At 46.6% G+C, this 19,462-nt stretch overlaps 1 protein-coding gene across 7 annotated transcripts; it reads right to left on the bottom strand.

The window, feature by feature from the left end:
* Positions 1 to 7,429: 7,429 nt before the first annotated feature.
* Positions 7,430 to 19,071, bottom strand: pdgfba (platelet derived growth factor subunit Ba). 7 transcript variants are annotated; one of them, XM_027023420.3, is made up of 7 exons: positions 18,394 to 19,071; positions 14,048 to 14,144; positions 11,901 to 11,960; positions 10,756 to 10,949; positions 9,601 to 10,612; positions 9,162 to 9,285; positions 7,430 to 8,841 (listed from the first exon to the last, which is right to left on the bottom strand). In XM_027023420.3, exons 1-7 carry the CDS (start codon positions 18,454 to 18,456, stop codon positions 8,829 to 8,831), a joined length of 1,563 nt encoding a protein of 520 aa, XP_026879221.2. In that variant the 5' UTR covers positions 18,457 to 19,071; the 3' UTR covers positions 7,430 to 8,828. The 7 variants fall into 7 exon arrangements, with proteins under 7 accessions (XP_026879221.2, XP_026879220.2, XP_026879223.2 ...); XM_027023419.3 differs by having other exon boundaries at positions 10,756 to 10,952; XM_027023422.3 differs by lacking the exon at positions 18,394 to 19,071 and having other exon boundaries at positions 10,756 to 10,952; positions 14,052 to 14,131.
* Between the last annotated feature and the right edge of the window lie 391 nt (positions 19,072 to 19,462).

Genomic DNA, 19,462 nt, shown 5'->3' on the forward strand with positions numbered 1-19,462 from the left:
ACAGAAAGAAATTAGCTGAAACAGCCAATAAGACAAAGCACACATGCACGCACACACACACACACACACACGCACACACACACACACACACACACACACACACACACACACACACACATATCATTCCACTGAGAAAGCAAAGATGTCTCCACATAACCTAGGTGGCCTCCGCTGCTTGTGTATCTGAAACAAAAATTCAGAGAGCAATTCACAAACCAACACAGACAGACAGATAATATTTACACAACCAGTCACAATGAGTAAGCGCGAGAGAGAGATTAGACTACCTGCTGAAACACTACTGACCACAGCAAGGGAGAGATACAGAATAGGGATGGAACAGAGAAGAAACATTTGAAAGACAATATTCCCAGAATGTTGAATTGCTGTTATGTGTCTTGCTGCTTTCAAGTTCAGCAAATGCTCTGTCATAGCAACTATTAGTCATGTTCCCAGTGCTTTCTATATATCAGACATCATACATATACACAAACACACACCTACACACACACACAAAAACACACATACACAGTCTACTTTAGAGCAGACTGGATGACACATGCGTACACACACCCACACACTGACCCTGTACTCTGTAGAGCAGACATTACACACATCACATATACAAACACGTCTGAGGAGCAGACAATGAGCGCACACACACCCCTCTACCTGGGTGTTAGTCCAGGTCAGGGGTCCTCTACTGTGCAAAGGTTATTTTAGCACAGCATTGCCTCTTGGGCGCAGACATCACAATCTAACACAGCCACCATAACAATCAGAGCTGCACCATTCCAATGGGGATACATTATAATTATTATTATTATTATTGTTGTTGTTGTTGTTATATTTATTTATTTATTTATTTATAGAATGGCCAATGACTCAGTGACACTTGACAATAAAAGACAAGGAATTAACAATATTAGTAGAAAGAGTAAAAACAGTAAAAAGATTTTTTTTTTAAACCCAAATACAAAGCACTTAGTGAAGAAGTGCGTTTTGAGTTTTGATTTGAATGAAAGACTCCAAGCTCATAGGAGGTGATGCATTCCAGAGTATGGAAGCGGGGGCACTAAACGCTTTGCCTCCGACGATTGAGAGTTTTGTGCAAAGGATTACAAGAATGTCTGCACTTGAAGATCAGAGAGAACAAACTGGTTCATAGGGCACTAGAAGATCTCATAGTGGACTAGAAGGTCTCATAGGGCACTAGAAGGTCTCATAGGGGACTAGAAGATCTCATAGGGCACTAGAAGGTCTCATCAGGCACTAGAAGGTCTCATAGTGGACTAGAAGGTCTCATAGGGGACTAGAAGATCTCATAGGGCACTAGAAGGTCTCATAGGGGACTAGAAGATCTCATAGGGCACTAGAAGGTCTCATAGGGCACTAGAAGGTCTCATAGGGCACTAGAAGGTTTCATAGGGCAATAGAAGGTTTCCAAGGTAGCGAGGGGCAAGCCCATTATGTGTTTCTATGTGATGATTAGTATTACAGTTTGTTTTGAATGGTTATACTCATTTCTCCTAACATTACACATATTTCCCAAAACTAAAAACTCTTAACCAACTATTCTCAAAGGATTACACCAGCAGAGAAAAACTCTTTTGATTGAAACTCTTTTGACAGAAACTTTTGACTGAAAAACTCTATACACACTCCTCAAAACCAAATAATCTTCACAGAATGCAACACACACAAACCACAAAGTTGTACTGTATGCTGCAATACACAAAACTCACAATCAAGAAACAAAGACTTCAACCAAATAAGCCATTTACAATATTTTATTCATGTATCTGTCCACAAATCTACCTATAAAATGTGCTGAGTCATGAAAAACAAAACTTCTGAACTGCTGTATTGCAGTAAAACCAGAGGGAAATGCAATATTGCAGCAGAGCCACATGTTTACAGTATATTTAGGCAATTAGGAGAAGTGAGTAAATAATTATGATGCACCGTGTTTTCACATGTGGGATTATGGTTTAGTTCATTTGCATATTGAGCTGTGATTGGTGACGCCAGTGTTTAGGAAAAAAGGGACGGGTCCGTTTCCAGTGAGACCCGAATGGTGTGCTGAGAACCATTCCAACCAGTGTGTGCAGGGCTTTGTGCAACAGAACTGAAAACTGTGATGATAGTTTGTGTAATATGAAATGTGAAATACTGTGCGATTATGGGATTTTAACATAAGGAATCAATTTCTTGATGTTTTAATTCACTTACAGTGTGTATCCAAATGAGAACAACTGTAATATTATGAATTATACATGGGTCATAACTGGAAACCAGTGAAGCTGTTGAAACAGAGGAGAGATATGGGCAGATTTCCTGGTGCGAGTGCGTATCCAGGTGGAATATTTTTTATATATTGAAGCTTGTTTAGGGAATTGCTTGAGCTGAATAGAGTGAATTACAATCATCAGAATGTGAGGTAATGAAAGCATAAACCAATATTTTTGCATCATGAACGCTGAGAGAACCACAGAGCCACAGATCTGGAAGCAGAACTGAAAAGAAATTGTGGGGTCAAAAATGATTGTGATGCTTCTCGCAGCAGTGGAGGGAGTTACTATAAAGCCATCCAGGTCAAGACTGAGGTCACCAGCTTCATCTAGACCCTGTCAGCATGACCTCTGTTTTGTCAGTGTTCAACGTAAGTCGATGACATGCAGTGTTTTAAGACCCTTAAACAGTTTAGTAGGTTAGTTTGTGGGAAGGGCATAGTGGGGTGAGTACAGAGGTAGATCTGTGAATCATCTGCATAGAAAATAACATGTTTATGGATTATGGAACCAATGGATAACGTATCTATAAATAAAGGGGGCCAGGAACTGAAGGTCATGAGGCTACTGCCTTTTCTAATATCTTAGCAATAAAGGGCAGATCAGAGACGGGTCTCTACTTGCAAGGTCAGTGGTATCAAGGGTCAGTCTTGTAAGAATACATGGTAACAGTGTATGAGATAACACTGTGGTTTGTGTATATATGAGAAAAGCAAAACCACACGCAGGGTGGGAGGGATCAGGGGCAGACAGGTCTGTCTCTGGGGAGATCTGATGTTACCCAGATGACAATAAAGCATCAAACAGAACTTTAGTCTCGAAATGGCATTTTTTAAAAAAGTATAGCAGCTTTAATTTGAACGCTGAAAAGTGTTTTAAGCATGTCCCTTGGGTTTCTGAGATTGTGGTTTTGATTGGGTGTAGGTCTAGCATTGTTTAGCCTCAGTAACATACTGAGTCAGTAGAAATTTGCCCGGAAGATAGCGATACAAACCACTAGCTGTGTGTGTGTGTGTGTGTGTGTGTGTGTGTGCGCGCGTGTTTGGGTGGGTGTGTGTGGGTAGTTAGAATTATGTATGTGTGTGTGTGTGTGAGGGTGAATGAGTGTATTTGTACATTTGGGTGTGTTTGTGTATGTGTTTATGTGTGTGTGTATTCATAGTTTGTATTTCAGTACTGGAGCAGGTGTAAGCTTCTCCAGCCTGGTCATGTGACTCTCACACTGAGACTCTGAGTCTTACTGATTAACCAGCTGGGTGATAAGACACAAGTGTGTCGTGTGGGTGTGTGTATCTCACACTTTAGATACCCAATCTGTGCACTCACACTGTTTTACTTCGTTCTCGTGTAAGTGTTTGGGGTGCTGGCCCTTTAAGAACACGTCTTTACGATACGGTGCTAAAACTGGCACAGCACTGTGTTTAGATTTACCAGCCCAGCGCGATCTGACGGAGAAGGTGACAGAGGTCATGAGATCTTGTTCAGCCTATACATCAGCAACTTCATCTGAGCAAATGTACTGGTCCAAAACACACAGCTCTAACGCTCTAACACACACAAATGCGTGCACGCTTTTATACCTTGTCACAATAATTCTGTACATGTACCTTCGCCCCGATCTTAACCTCAGTCACTAAAAAGAAACATTCCAAATTCCAAATTTATTTATATAGCGCTTTTTAGGTTGACAGTGGCAAGGAAAAACTCCCTAGAGCACGAGGAAGAAACCTTGAGAGGAACCAAGACTCAAAGGAGGGGGGCCCGTCCTCCTCTGGCCAACAACGGTTGCCACAATCATAACAATTTAAAGAGAAAAATAAACAAAACAAAAAAAAAGAAATAAGCAGTTAATGTTTAGTACGACTTTCCTAGTTTTGTCCCAAGGTGTGCGCGTGTCCGAGACCCATCCTGCAAGAGAATGTCCATTAAGGGCGACGGAGAAGTAGTTGGCTGGTGTGGAGGTGTGGTGGGCTACAGCAGCCGGTGTCAGGGGGTGGTGGGAGGAGCCATTTCAGCTGAGAGGGAATGAGGCTCAGTAACATCACAGCATCAGGGGTAGGTGTACCTCTGCAGAAAGAGACACTAGATTAGGCACGTCCAGGTACGAGGGTGCGTAAATTACGGGATTGCATTGTGCAATGATGGACTCCAGCAGATCTAGATATGGCAGCACAGCTAAAAGGAAAGGGCCAGAAGGAACCACAGATGTGAGGGACCCTGGAACATCAGCACTCTACCGCTCTCACTCAACAAACTCGAGTGACAAAAGAGAGGTGAAGTGACAGCATCACATCCCAGTTAACCAGAACTCTCAATGCCCACGGACCCCCAGATCTACACCTTTACCTAAGATGGGAAGTAGTTAATAAAATGCCTGACTGTAGCGCTTTAAATATACGTTGTGCCCTTTCAGTTAAAAGTCAAATAAAACATGGAGCCATTGTGCTTCACTTCATTAGGACAACATTTGCTGATGTTAACAAAATAGTTTAGGCCTGACCTTCTCTGGTTTACATTTTGTCCTGAAACACACACACGCACACACACACACACACACACACACATACACCTCCTCTGGCTCAGCTTCGTATGCATATTTACACCAGAGAGAAGAGAAAGTCTTTTTGCCTGTCTTCTTCCAGAGAGAGAGAGAGAGAGAGAGAGAGAGAGAGAGAGAGAGAGAGAGAGAGATACATTTATTCATTTAGCAGACTCTGTTTTCCAGAGTGTTATCTGTCTTGATGCCATAGTCATTTGCACTGTTGACCATGGTTAAGGTCTTGCAGCCTCTCTAGGTGTGTGTGTGTGTGTGTGTGTGTGTGTGTGTGTGTGTGTGTGTGTGTGTGTGTGTGCGCGCACGCACCGTACATGCTGTTTGAGCCATGGCCCTGTGGTGGCTCTGACCAGGGCAGGGGGACAGTGCCAGTTGTAGCCCAGGTGTGAGAGAGTTCAGCAGGGTGAGGTGCAGGGTGGGCCAGGGTTCAGCTGAAGAGTCCTGCCCTCACACAAATACACCAAACCGCACTGCGCCACAGGACACCAGCCCAGCACATGGCATTGCATTAACGCACACATTCCACTTACACACACACACACACACACACACACGTACACACACTCTCCACACACTCCAAGACAGAGTAACACACCCACATATATATACATTTAGATTTACGGCATTTAACAGACCCTTTAACATATACTCTAACATACTCTACAGTATTAACACAGTCATAGTTCGCACAATAACACGCACACACATTTACATTTACATACATGGCATTTCGCAGACGCTCTTATCCAGACCATCTTACAAATTTGCTTTGTCATTTACTCATAGAATACATCCTAGCCAGTACAGTAGGTTAGCGTCCAACATACCAATGTACTGGAATACTGTAGAAATACATGGATTGATGGTAAGATCTAGAAGTACAAAATACATAAGGCCTATCTCACAGTGCAATAAACAATAAACAATAAGTGCTAGAGTTTTTAAGTGAACAGTACCCTACAATAAGTACTAGTTTCAGTTAGTCAACATAGGAGCAGGGTCAGTGATCATTTAAATATTCCACAAATGGGTCTGCAGTCTAGGATTGCAAGACTCTCTGCTGTCCAGGCAGCTACTGTAAACCAATGAAGGGAGTGACGTGTGGACTTCGGAAGGTTGAAGACCAGTTGTGCTGCTGCATTCTGGACAAGCTGTTGAGGTCTGATGGCTCTTAGAGGAAGACCAGCAAGTAGGGAGTTGCAGTAGTCTAGCTTTGAGATTACAAGAGACTACACAAGCACCCGGGCAGCTTCTTGTGAGAGAAAGGGCCGAATCCTTCATATGTTACAAAGGAGAAATCTGCAAGACACACACACATACAGAAATACACACACAACCACACAAACTACAGCACAAGACACTCAATACATCGATGCACTGAATGACACATGCACTGCATGTGACTTGACCACCACAAACACACAGATGCACACTGAACACACTTCGCTCTCCTTCCAGAAAGAATAAACATTATCAGAATTGTGCAGTAGTGTCACTTTCCTTCGAAGAACTGAGATATTTCCAGAACCACATATGACAGGAAATGCAGTGGTGGAAGAGTTTCGATGGCAGGCTAATGCCTTCACACGAGTGTTGGGTCAGGGTTTGTCTTCTAGCCCCTTTTGAGGAAACAGCCCTCAGGTTAAGGCCCCTTGTGAGAAGGCCTGACACACACACACACACACACACACACCCGTGCGTGCTTGCCTCTCCCCCATGTGATTAAGGAGCGCTTGTGAATGTGGGAGACACTGTTCACAGATTTATTGCTCAAGAAATCTGTCACTCCTTCACTCCCTACACATTTCACTCAGTAGTTATTCTACACACACTCTCAGTCTGTCCCACACCCTTACCGTTACACACACACTCCTCATCTGTCTGTGCTACCACCAGCTACCGGAACAGCTACGCTGGTTACCTGTTCAGGCACTCTTTCAAACTCCGTGTTGGTTCTCTTCAGCCATCTCTCCTTTCCTCTCCTTTTCATCCCCCTTTCTATTCTTCTCCTCCCGCCACTCCGCTGAGAGCTTCACCCTCCCGTCCTTTCTTTCCTTCACTCATTTCTCTCTCCACCTCTCCCTCTCTCCCTCCATTACTTTCTGTCATTCTGTACATCTGTTTTCAGTCTGTCTCTGTGGCAACTATTTTAACACCCAATCTCACTCTGGGTACACACACACACACACACACACACACACACACACGTACACACACACGTACACACACACGCGTACACACACCCGCGTACACACACACACACACACACACACACACTCACTCACTCAGTCACGCTCTCCCTCTCTCTCTCTCTCCGAGGATGTTCTAAACCGGACATATGAAAACTGAATTATAAGTCAAATTAGCTTTGTTAGCAACAGGAATCCTGTTTCAGTTGCTTGGTCTCCTATTCTTGATGCTGTGTGATGCTGACTGTGTTTACTTTCTGGTGGAAGTGAAACAGAACCGTGTCATCACCCCTGAGGTGGAACGGATCTCCGTCTTCCCACACACCCTCCCACACACCCTCCCACACACTTTCCCACACGCTCTCCCAGGAAATCAAAACTTCTGAGGCCATGCATGGGTTTCTCTATTTATATTTATATTAAAATAGCATTATTACATTATTACAACCATTATCCTTAGAACATAACATTTTATTACTCTTGAAAGCAGATGAATAGTGCATCTACCTGTTTTATAAATAAGTTAAGAAAAAAACAGCAGATAAAAATAATTTTTAAAAACATTTACAGTGTAGCCTTGCGTGTTACAGAGCAGTTCAAACACTAGATTAAATCCACAATAACCTGCTAGCATCTGCATCCTCAGTAGTTTAAGCCTTTTGTCGTGACTAAGCACAGTTTTGAACATTCTCCATATCGCCCCCTACAGGTTTGGAATAATACACAATAACACAGTTATGCACCTTGACTCTCTTTGCCTGTGCCATTTTGCAACCTTCCTTTTGATTTGTGTTCCTGCTAAACCTTTCGCATGTTACTGATATGCTGCGTATAGCGTTAGTAGGGCTGCTAGTAGGAGCATGGAAAGATAAAGCATGTCACATTGACGTTGCCTCTACTAACGCGTTAAAATACTGAACACAGTGTGCGTTCTCCACAGACAGAATTCCAGTGTGTGACTTCAGTCCCAGCAAGACACTGGTATTGCACATGGCACGATACTCAGACAGATTTAAACCATTTTGTCATCCATTTTTCCTAAACCTCCATGCTTCCTGGCACCTAGGAAGTCCTACAGTGCGAACTGCCACAGAAACACACCTCTTCAGGACAGAGCTCAACGCGCATTCAGGAATGCCGTTCTGTGGGACGTTTAACACTTCCACTGACATTGCTGCTTTCACTTGTGGAGTGTCCCAGTTTAAACCCATCCAGAAGCTCTCACGCCCTTCCGGAAACTTCCGACTTTGACCGGCTCAATGTGTGCAGATGCACTTTCATCTAGTTTTCAGGTCCTTGGAGTCTAGGTGCATTAAGGGGTTTCAGCAGCAAATAGTCCCGTTTTGACAGAAAACAGGGAGTCAGTAGGTGTAGTCAGATATCACTCACTATTTGGCAGTTGTCCGTGTGACAAACAGCCAGCAGATCCTATGGACATTGGCCCTACAAGTATGTCTCATTATTTGGCAGGCTGTACCTGTGTTATTTTTGATGTGTTAATTGGCACGCAGTCCCACAGAAGCCTTTTCCATGTTCAAACGGCTCTCAGGAATTCCTAAGAGCATCCAGCTCCCACAGTGCCGAGCGCCGGCACAGCCGGCCCTTGTCCACCCTACTGCCTGCTGGGAAATGTAGTCAAGTCAGAGCTTATCTGGCAAAGATCAAAGCCACTTCCAGTTATTGTGAAGGATATTTCCAGTGTGTGGGGAGGTGATGTACTGCGTGCAGGTCCGCCCCACGTCCGGCTGTCCTGGGCTTTCTTAGGGTCCATGATGGCGAAGGGAGACAGTTCGTTTAGGACATCACCCTGGAGAGGGACGGAAAGAGGCAGAGTCCTGTTACGTGCCTGGATGCATGTCTCAGTAGACTCTCCTCAAACAACAACAACTCCCCACCAGAAACTGATCAAACGTGTTGGAGCAGCCCAGCTGCTGAGCTTTCTCCTCATCCATTTCTTTGACCCCGTTCTCTTTAACACTCGTTCTCTCTCTCATTCTTATTCTCCTTCTCTCTCTCTCTCTCTCTCTCCCCATATCTCAGTCTCTCTTCATCCCTTTCACTTTCTGTCTTCAGCTGTCTCGCATGCTTCTCTCTCTCTCTCTCTCTCTCTCTCTCTCGCTCTCTTACATGATCATGGCCCTCATAGCAGACTTGCTCATCCTCCTCCTGTGTTTTCTCCGTCGTCTCCGCTGAGTGGTGGGTGGAGGTGGCGGCTGGGGTGTGGGCGACATGGTCGGTGGGGCATTTGTCACTGTGGGGCAATAAGAAAAAGAGAGAGAGAGAGACAGAGAGAGAGAGAGAGAGGCAAAGGGAAATTGTGTTAATATAAATATGGAAAGCGGGCATCTCAAGGCAGCCATTACAACACACAAGGTTCCAGTGATATTCTCAGCCTATTAATTTATATGTCACCAATGACGCTGGGAGACCAGGAAAGAAAACAGGACACAGACGCTACACTAATTAGAATACAATGAGGACAGCCTGTGGATGTGTGTGACAAATAGCACACACACACACACACACACAGACAAACATGCACGGTGACACACGCAATTTCCCCTACCTGCTCTGTGTGTACTGGCCTGATGATGTCCGGTAGCTTGTGTTTGATTCTGATTTTGATGATGATGATGGTGGTGATGTTCAGATTGTTTTTGTTCACGCTCCATGTCACTTTTTTCTTCATGGTGTCTTTGGAGCTTTGAGGACTTTTCCTGATGTTCTGCATGAACTGATTGGCTGTGGGGTTGACTGCCCACTTCTAATGGGCTACTATGAATACTGGGAGTTACTATTTGAGCAAAATGACGGCCAGGCAGCTTGGATTGGCCACTGGATTGACCAATGACCTCAACATGAGTGTATGTGAGAACAGAGCCCTCCAATTGGCTGCTGTGGGGAGGAACCACCTCTGATTGGCTATGATGATGAACAGTGCCACCTGATTGGCTGGAATCGTGAGACAGGTTGCGGTGGGGCAGCTGTGGCGTGGCCTCATCACTCTGGAAGCGGGAGTTGTGGCGATGGTGTCCATGGTGTTGGTGGTGATGCAGTTCGCTCTTGCTGTCACCGCTACCAAGGTGTGTGCGGTGTTCTCCAGCCCTCTCAGGCTCTGGCTGGCGATGGGTGTGCCCGTCCAGAGTTCCCGGCGTCGCACGCTGAGTCCATGTGTCCTCTCTGCCCGCATGGGCCGGCACAGCCGGAGTGTACGTGAGCAGAGGCTGGAACGGAGCGGGCCGATTGCTCTGCGTACGCGTGGGAGTGTGCACTGGCGCCCCCTGCGTGTGGGACGGTGCATATTTGGGCTGCCACTGCTGAGCTTCCCGGTCATCCAGATGCAGCCTCTGGTTCTGCTTGAGGTCGTCATGGCGATGCAGCTCCTCCTTCGACTGGCTGGGCGGCGGAATGACCTTGGGGAGGACCCGAGGGGGAGGGGGCGTGGCCTTGGCTCGAGGGGCAGGGGCAGGGGCGGGGGCAGCAGTGCGAGATTGACAGCTGCAGGTGACATGGTCCTCCACAGGTATAACCACCTTCTCATAGATGGGTTGTCTGTTGATAAACTGAATCTTGGTCATCTAGAAGTAAAACAAGACAAGAGAGAGAATGATGTGTGTGTGAGAGTGCAGAATAACTGCTGAGGAGAAAAATATGTAGGGAGTGAAGGAGAGTGCACTGCAAGTGTGTGTGCGTGTGTGTGTGTGTGCGTGTGTATGTGTACCTGTAAGTGGCGCATCTCCTTGGTGACAGGCACACATTGCATATTGCGGGAGTTGCAGCACCCGGAGCAGCGCTGCACCTCCACACACAAGGGCCACAGCAAGAAGTTGGCGTTGCGCCTGTCCAACATGGAGCGTGTGACTTCCATCACCTCTGTGCGCACCTTACACATAGCCTGCTGAGCCACCTGCACACCTGCTGAGAGAGAGACAGGCAGATGGAGACAGGGAAGGGCAGGAAGAAGTAGAGGATGAAGGGAGACATGAGGAGGGAGGGATAGAGAGAGAGAGAGAGAGAGAGAGAGAGGAAAAGAGGAATTTTTAACTAGGTGACAGAAACTCACAAGAGCACAAATGCAAATTGCACACACAGTCACACACACTGTTACACACACCGTTACACCCACAGTCACACACACTGTTACACACACCGTTACACCCAGTCACACACACTGTTACACACACCGTTACACACAGTCACACACACTGTTACACACACTGCTCTGAGCGACAGAGGCACACACACACACACACACACACACACTCACACACACACAAACACACACAGTTACACACTGCTCTGGCCGACAGAGGCTCATACACAGTCACATACCCTCTGCTCTGAATCACACACATACACACACACACACACACACTCACATTCTGCTCTGGATGACACAGGCAGGCTGGACTAACAGATGTGTGGACAGGAACCATAACTCAATCCCTAGAATTTGTGTGTTTGTGTGTACGCTACGTGTGTAGCGTACACACAGAGACACCTGAGTGTGTATGAGGGGGAGTCAAGAGGATGGCCAGCCAAGGGGCTCAAATAGGGATGTGTGTGTGTGTGTGTGTGTGTGTGTTAGAGGTCGGCTAAGGACAAGTGGCTAGACTGGATGCTTCCTTTGAGACAGTCAGATGCAGAAGCAGACTCCAGATGAGCAGAGAGACATAACACACATTCACAAACATCCACACACACACACATACACACATACACTCACACCACCACCACCAATGTGGAGCAGAGGAAAGACCAAAAGACCAAGAGGTACAGAGAAGAGAAAGAGATAGAAAGAAAGAGAAGAATGAGAGACAGCAAGAGTGAGAAGGAGGGTTAGACAGATAGAGAGAGTGCACTTACCAAGGCTTCTGGGAAGACGTCTGTGTGTGCCGTTAGAATGGCCCTCATCAGCTTCCTCTTCTGGAGAGGGAGAGAGAGAGAGAGAAAGGGAGAGAGAGAGAGAGAGAGAGAGAGAGAGAGAGAGAGAGAGAGAGAGAGAAAGGGAGAGAGAGAGAGAGAGAGAGAGAAAGGGAGAGAGAGAGAGAGAGACAGAGAGAGGGAGAGAGAGAGAGAAAAGCTGAGTCAGCAGCACGGTCGGCCTCAGCAGGCCCTTGCAGCTTCGGTGCGTTCATATTACAGCGTGGCACCAAGGCTCTCGGATCACTGACCTAAGATCAGCTCCCATCTTACTTATGTTACAACATTCATTGAGATATCAAAGGCAAAAACTGATTTTGCATCAGCATTCTTGTTGGGCACACACACGTAGCTGACTGGTTATTTGAAGTTGTTGGGTCTTACTGGTGGCGTTGATGATTATTTCCTTTTAGACACCAGACAGCAAGAAATAGTCTCATGGAATGGGCAACAGAACACCGTGATTGGCCAGTAGCTTGGAGGCTTGAATGTCTAGTCCACTCTTATTGGCTACTGCTGAGGATTTAATTCCTTCTTTGCCTCTTTCTGTGCTTATGTGTTACACAGAGGTGACACGTTGGTGGTTACACAGATCTGTTTGGTGTTTCGGTGCTTCACCTCTATCCAGTGCTGTAACAAAGGGATGAAATATCTCTCTGCATTCCTCGAATGCGGAGATGAAATTAAATTGATCTGGAACACCTCTCTTGAGCCAAGCTCAGTGCTGGAGTCAGATGAACTGATAATAAATGCTCAATAATCCTGTAAGGCAGAGATGAAATGCCTTTGTGAGGTGAAACGTAGCTGGATTGAAATGTGCTCCCTAGCAAGGTAAAGCCGGACTGAAAGTTCTGGTTGATTTGGTGACCGCCCCGTTACTGTAGCAAGGGGATTTTTTTAGACACTTCGTTCATCATGGGATAAAGGAAATTGCATGGTTTAAGGCTTATGTGTTTGTCTCTCTGTGTGTGTGTGTGTGTGTGTGAGTGAGAGAGAGAGAGAGAGAGAGAGAAAGAGAGAGGCATAGATTAGATATGTATTTGAGATCTGTCTAGACCTTGCTCACAGGAGGTGAGTCACCTGTCTATGTATATGTTTGTTAGCGGGAGGTTGAGGGAAGATGGTGTTATAGGCAGGTGTGTGTTTGCTGTGAGAATTCTGCATCACTCAGCTAACCCCAAACCTTCACTGTGTGTGTGTGTGTGTGTGTGTGTGTGTGTGTGTGTGTGCGTGTGGTTTCAAAGGAGAGGACCCCCATCTTGGGGTTTGATAAAAATGGCTACAACAATCAGTGTTGTACAGAAGAGAACATACACACACACACATACACACACACACACACACACACACATACACACACACACACACACACACACACACACACATACACACACACACACACACACACACACACACACACACACACACATACACACACACACACACACACACAGAGACATGGAGTATTCCGGTACAGGGGAACAATGGCATGGCCTTGTGTGCGAATGTGTGTATATGTGTGTGTGTGTGTGTGTGTGTATGTGTGTGTGTGTCCCTTCGGTAAACTGAAAGCCAGAGCTTTCAAGGTCACCAGCATATTAACACCCCCTCCACCCACAGCCACACCCACACAGTTACAGTACTCTAAACTCAAACCTCTCCCACTGCTACCTGGTTGGAGCCTTAGACCACTGCTGTAGGAGAGGCACATGCGGGACACACACTGGTGTAGGAGAGGCACATGCGGGACACACACTGCTGTAGGAGAGGCACATGCGGGACACACACTGGTGTAGGAGAGGCACATGCGGGACACACACTGGTGTAGGAGAGGCACATGCGGGACACACACTGGTGTAGGGGAGGCACATGCGGGACACACACTGGTGTAGGGGAGGCACATACGGGACACACACTGGGGTAGGGGAGGCACATGCGGGACAAACACGGGTGTAGGGGAGGCACATGTGTGTGGGGTCTTCGAGCTGAACCGCCCCCTCTATAAACATGATTGAAGGGCCCCCTCTGTTGAGCCCTTCTGTGTTCTTCTGTGTGTAGGACATACAAGAGTGTCAGAGATCAGCTTTTACCTACGGAGTCAACGTCCAGGAGCTTGTGGAGCTCTTCCATGGAAGAGATTGGACTGTTCATCACCAGGTCGACCAGAGAATGAGGGAGAGGTTCACTCTAGAAGGGAGAGAGAGAGGGAGGGAGAGAGAGGGAGGGAGAGAGAGAGGGAGGGGAATAAAGGAAGGTGGAGAGGAGGGAGTGAGAGAAAAAGGTACATCAAAAAACGTTAGCCGATAAAACAGAGTAAACAGCGTGGAGTTAAATGTTTTAAAGGCTCATTTCTCACACACACACACACGCATACGCGCACGCACACACACACACAGTTTGCAGGTTTCCATGATTGGCACATTTCACATTTGGAAACAGATGTGTGGCCAAGGGCAGAGAGCCATTTTGCTGAATTATGGTGTCCATCACTGTGTGTGTGTGCATATATCACTACTAATGAAGCTTTAGTATGTGTGGCAGGGGGGCGGGGGTTATGCTTGTGTCTGCATGCATGCTTGTTTCTTGTTTGGGTGCATTCAAATGATGGTGACCAAAATGTGTTGATACACATTTAAACATGTACAGGCTCTTTCTATCTCTCTCACTTACTTACACACAGACAAATGCACAAACATATATGCAAACACACATATCTCTGATTATGAGTAATGTTGCATAGCAAAGGAACAGCAAGGATAAATAAAGCTTTCATATCTGTCTTTCCACTTGAGCACGCAAGTATGTGTGTGTGTGTGTGTGTGTGTGTGTGTGTGTGTGTGTGTGTGTATGTATGTGTGTGTGTGCGTGCGTGTGAGTGAGACATGTCTTTGTGCAAGCAAGTGCAAGCATGAGCATGCATTAATGTGTCTGAATGAGCATGCATTGGGCCAGCAAATGTGTGTGTGCACATGTATGTATGTGTCTGTGTGTGTGTGTGTATGCGTGTGTGCACCGGTATGCTAAGTAGTCAGTACAGCTCTGCACACACCTGTTCGACCTTTAAAATGTGTGTGAGCCAGTTTAAAGCGAGGTGCAGTGCTGTAGTTGGCTTCCACTCCCAGCCACACTCCGCTGTCCATTTTAATAACCAATACCGATGATTACACACCTACAGACTTGAGACTGTACCGCATGGTAGTGTGTTTGCATAGCGCCTGACATGATCAGGGATCGGACTGCTTCAAGTGTCTGTTGTAGACACTCTGTCTGCACACTTATAGACACTCTACTGATTAGGGCCAAGACATCTCTGGCTGAAATATCTTGTTTCTTTGGCAAACTTTTGTGCTACACTGAAATTTGGACTACCTCTACATCTTTATCTACAGTATCCTGCAATTACATGTTGAATCGTCATTCAGTTATGCACACATCCACCAAAACCCATGTAGATCTACAGTCCCAAATAAGATGAAATGCACCAAGATGCAGATGTTCCAAATTAATCACCTGCGCAATAAATCTCGTATTTTTGCACCCTCTGACAAAGTTCTGGGATCTTCCGTCCAGGTCACACGCACCTATCTTTAACCATGTCACATGGAAACGAGAAGTGTTCGTCCATGTGAGATCATCGGGACGCTAGATGTCCGTGTCATAGTGTTACTCAAGCACCAGGAAATCTGTGTCAAGTCTTGATCGGTTCTGTGATATTTATATGGAGAGATATCATAGAGCAAAATAATGGCAGGTTTCTATGACCACCATTGAGCATGACCACTGTCACGGAACGCTCCCCTGCCCACTGATCACGTGGTACGGCCCGCCACATGCAGTTGCAGTGTATTGTCGACTGTCTTCACTGCGACTGTCCCTTGTTTGGAACCACGCCCCCTTGTTCTCATTGTACTTCATTACACCTGCACCTGGTTATATGTTTCGTTTGTATGTATTTAAACCCCTGTGTTGGTAGTGTTAGCTGTCGCTCATTGTTAGAGATAGTGTGTTGTTCACTGGCTGTACTCGTTCAGGTTTCTGGTCGTGCCTATGTTTCTGTGTTTGTCATTAACATCATGCTGCATGGGTTTGTTATATGTGCCGGCTGTTAACGTTTGTTGGTTCTCCGTGTTTTGTCTTTCGTCAAACAAAAATGTCTGTCTACGTGGAGAGAAGTCTGTGCGTCCCGCTCTTAGCCCTGCATCACTCGGGCCATCAAAACCACACCGAGTATGACCACCACTGAGTACGGCCACATTCAGTACGAGCACATGGAGGAACACGTCTATAGTTTCTCCTTTATTTAGTTCTCTCTCTCTCCCTTCTTCTAATAACAGATAAGAGCAAATAGTTTAAAGGTACACTGTGTGTGAGTCCCATAAAACTATGATGTCATGCTGCATATACATCAATATTATGTGCCTATATGACCCCCCCCACCAACAGAAAGGCACAAAAAATCAGTGTGTAAGTAAGCCATGGCTCCCCACTGCCCTCAGTGTGTTCTCTTCATGTGTGCACGTGTGTGTTTATGTATGCCTGCATGCTCGTGCGAGTATGTGTGTGCGCGTGCATGCGTGTGTGTGTGTGTGTGCGTGCACAAGTGTGTGTGTGTGCTTGTGTGTTGGACAGTTACAGAGAGGTCCTACGGAGAGTACCGCCATGCCCTCACTGCAGTGACCAGCTGAATCATGGGACAGAGCCACAGGAATGCTAATAGTCCACAGAGGTGAGGGGGAGCAGGCTATAATTATGGGCCTGGATTACTACACACACACACACACACACACACACACACTCACACGCACACATGCGCGCACACACACACGCACGCGCACACACACACACACACACACACACACACACACACACACACACAGTGCTCTCTGCCAAAGATTAGAGTGGAACCTCATGGCTATCTGCCAAAATGCTGAATCTAGCCATAAAGAAATAGTGTATCCTCTACTTGGCAGGTGACACAGATGTATGCATTTAGCCTGCAGATTCCACACATCACATAAATAGGTAGGTAGATGATGGATAGATGGATGAAAGGAGAGTAGGATGAAAAAGTAGGCTGGGTTTGATTTAAAACATAACTCCAAGACAAATCTCATAGCCTGTCTACATTTACACAGGAGGAGAGATTAGGGATTAAATAAAAACGCAATTAGAAGGCACAGTTACAGAATGATGATGCCTTCAGGCCTGTTAGAATCATCAGATAAACCCTGACAGCTTGATTTACGTGGCTGAATCCTGAGCTGGGCCCGCGATCGCAGACTTTCCGAGTCATGACACATAATACCTCGGACAGAATGAACTCCAAATAATCTGAGTTGCTGCTGCTGGTCCCCACATGTCTTTCCAATCACACGGAAATAATTTTTTTCTGCCGTTTATATAGCGTTAAATGGTGTCTTCTGCCGCGTTAAAGCAGTAGGCCGGCGTGCCGCCCTTCTAATGGCCTAGACTCCAACAAACAAAAAGCAAACAAATACAAATGTACGATTAATCTCGCTTAATCTTCGGGGGAAACCAGAGAAAGAATGGACGGTTTTGCTCTTTCGCCGACCCCTCTCCTGTTTAGCAATGACGTGATGTTAAATACCAAGTCGGTGGATTAAAAAGCACCATTAGTGAGGGATTTACTCCGCAACCGAACCGTACGCGTGGACAATTCATGTGCATGTCCAGGGATTTCCTAGAGAAGGACAGAGGTCATAGGTGAAGCCACACCGGCCCCGACCGTGACCTGAGCCACAGGACTTGCTTCCAGCCAGTGGCCACTCGCGCTGCGCTCCCCTTCTAATTTTGCAGATGTACATGCTACGAGGGCAGACGTCATCGTTTTAATCCCGGGGCTAAACGCGCGCCGACGCGCTAAATGCCAGATATCACGGAGCTAAAGCGAGTGGAGGCTTAACAGAGAAATCACCGGCGCATGACAACGATTCTATGGCCGTTAGTGGCATGAGTGATGTATTTTGGCAGCGAAGAAACCGGGCGCGCGGCCAAATAGCATTCATTTCAGCAACACTAACTGTCGCTTTGTTTAAACCCAGTGAGTGAATTGCAGATATAAACAAACAGAGATTAAGAATCAAGCGCGAGTGCGGTTTTCGCTGTTATCGGGGCGCAGGGCGGCTCATTTGAAGCGGTCAGGTCCTCTCCGCATACGAAGACGGCCGCTCGGGCACATCAGCCACGCGCCACTGTACGCGCCAAAGTTGGTTAAATTTCAACCCACAAATGAAGGCAGTTTAAGGGGGCAGCGGACACAGCTACGTAAAACAAACACCGAGCCTCAGTCCAGTCTAAGCGTAAACCGAGACGGAGGAATTTAGCGCGCAGAAATCCACGCCAGAGTAAAGGAGAGAGCCGGCGAGAGGGTGAGAGACCGCTTATGACCCCGGTAACGACGTGATGTAGATCTTACCTGTGCGCCACCAAACCGCAGGCATGCCGTGAGCGCCACGAGCAGCGCAACCCACGAGCTCATCTTGCCGCCCAGCCTCGAGACCCCGCGATCGGCTGGGCATTTATGAGCGCGCGTTGGGCGCAGCAGCCGCTCCTCGGCGCCTTTACCGCGCGGGACAGTGCTGACTTCTCTCAGCACCGCTGGGACGCAGACATCCGAATGTCTGTCTGTCCGTCTGTCTCCCACACTCGCTCCCGCGTACACTCTCTTTCAGCTTTTTCGTTCGTGTCCGCAAAAAGTTTATTCCAGGGAACTGAGTCACTAGCTCCGCAGATCTCCTTTGCTCGACATCGAGCGCTACATGGAATGTAAAGAGCGCTCAATATGTTTCGGCGACAGCCAAGCTGTGCCAACTACCGCGGTAGACAGTGCCGTTAGAGAGGACACTATAACGGGCCCAGTCGTTGTTTTTTTTGTTTTTTTAAAAAAAAAAGACCTTGTCCAGTGCTGACAAGTACGTTCTTCGGGATATCCAGGTAAAATGTATTCTTCATATGCAAGATAAAATTGCCAAAAAATCTCCCTTGCCCTGTGGGTAGCCGCTGACCAGTGCAGTGTGAGAGTGACCACTGCTGACCAGAGCTGTGGCTGGTCCGCTCCAGGTTCAGGTAGGTCGTGTCGCACTCCTCGGCTCGTCTTCCAGTGCTGGGACGAAGAGCTGCGTGCCAAATAGAAACAACCTACCTCGGCTCCAATTGGCTCTCCGCCCCTGCGAGGCTGGGCTGCGCTTTCCATATTAGGACAATTATTCTTAAGAACGGGGGTTCCTTCTTGAATCAGCCAGCTGCTGGGTCAAGTTCAACGGCAAAAAAACAACAACCTTGGGGAAAGGTATAGGTTAGTAAAGCTAACGCGATCTTGTGCTGTTCACGTTAAATTATATAAGAGCAGTTGCTTCTGAACGTTCCACAGTTTAAAAAAAAAAAGGTTTTTCCACACAAGTGTCTATTCATCTGTCTTTATTTGACTCGGTTTTTTTTTTTAATCTTAGTGTTGAATTATATTACTGTGGCTCAGAGATGCAGAA

Source organism: Electrophorus electricus, chromosome 23 (assembly GCF_041902795.1).
Source record: "Electrophorus electricus isolate QZ-2024a chromosome 23, ASM4190279v1, whole genome shotgun sequence".
Classification (NCBI taxonomy): Eukaryota; Metazoa; Chordata; class Actinopteri; order Gymnotiformes; family Gymnotidae; genus Electrophorus; species Electrophorus electricus.

Coding starts and splice junctions, on each gene's coding strand:
- pdgfba (XM_027023419.3), bottom strand. CDS start 18,456: ATGAGCTCGTGGGTTGCGCTGCTCGTGGCGCTCACGGCATGCCTGCGG. Junction 11,961..14,047: donor CCTGGACGTTGACTCCGTAG/GTAAAAGCTGAT, acceptor CTCCCTCTCCAG/AAGAGGAAGCTGATGAGGGC. Junction 9,286..9,600: donor GGCCAGTACACACAGAGCAG/GTAGGGGAAATT, acceptor ATTGCCCCACAG/TGACAAATGCCCCACCGACC.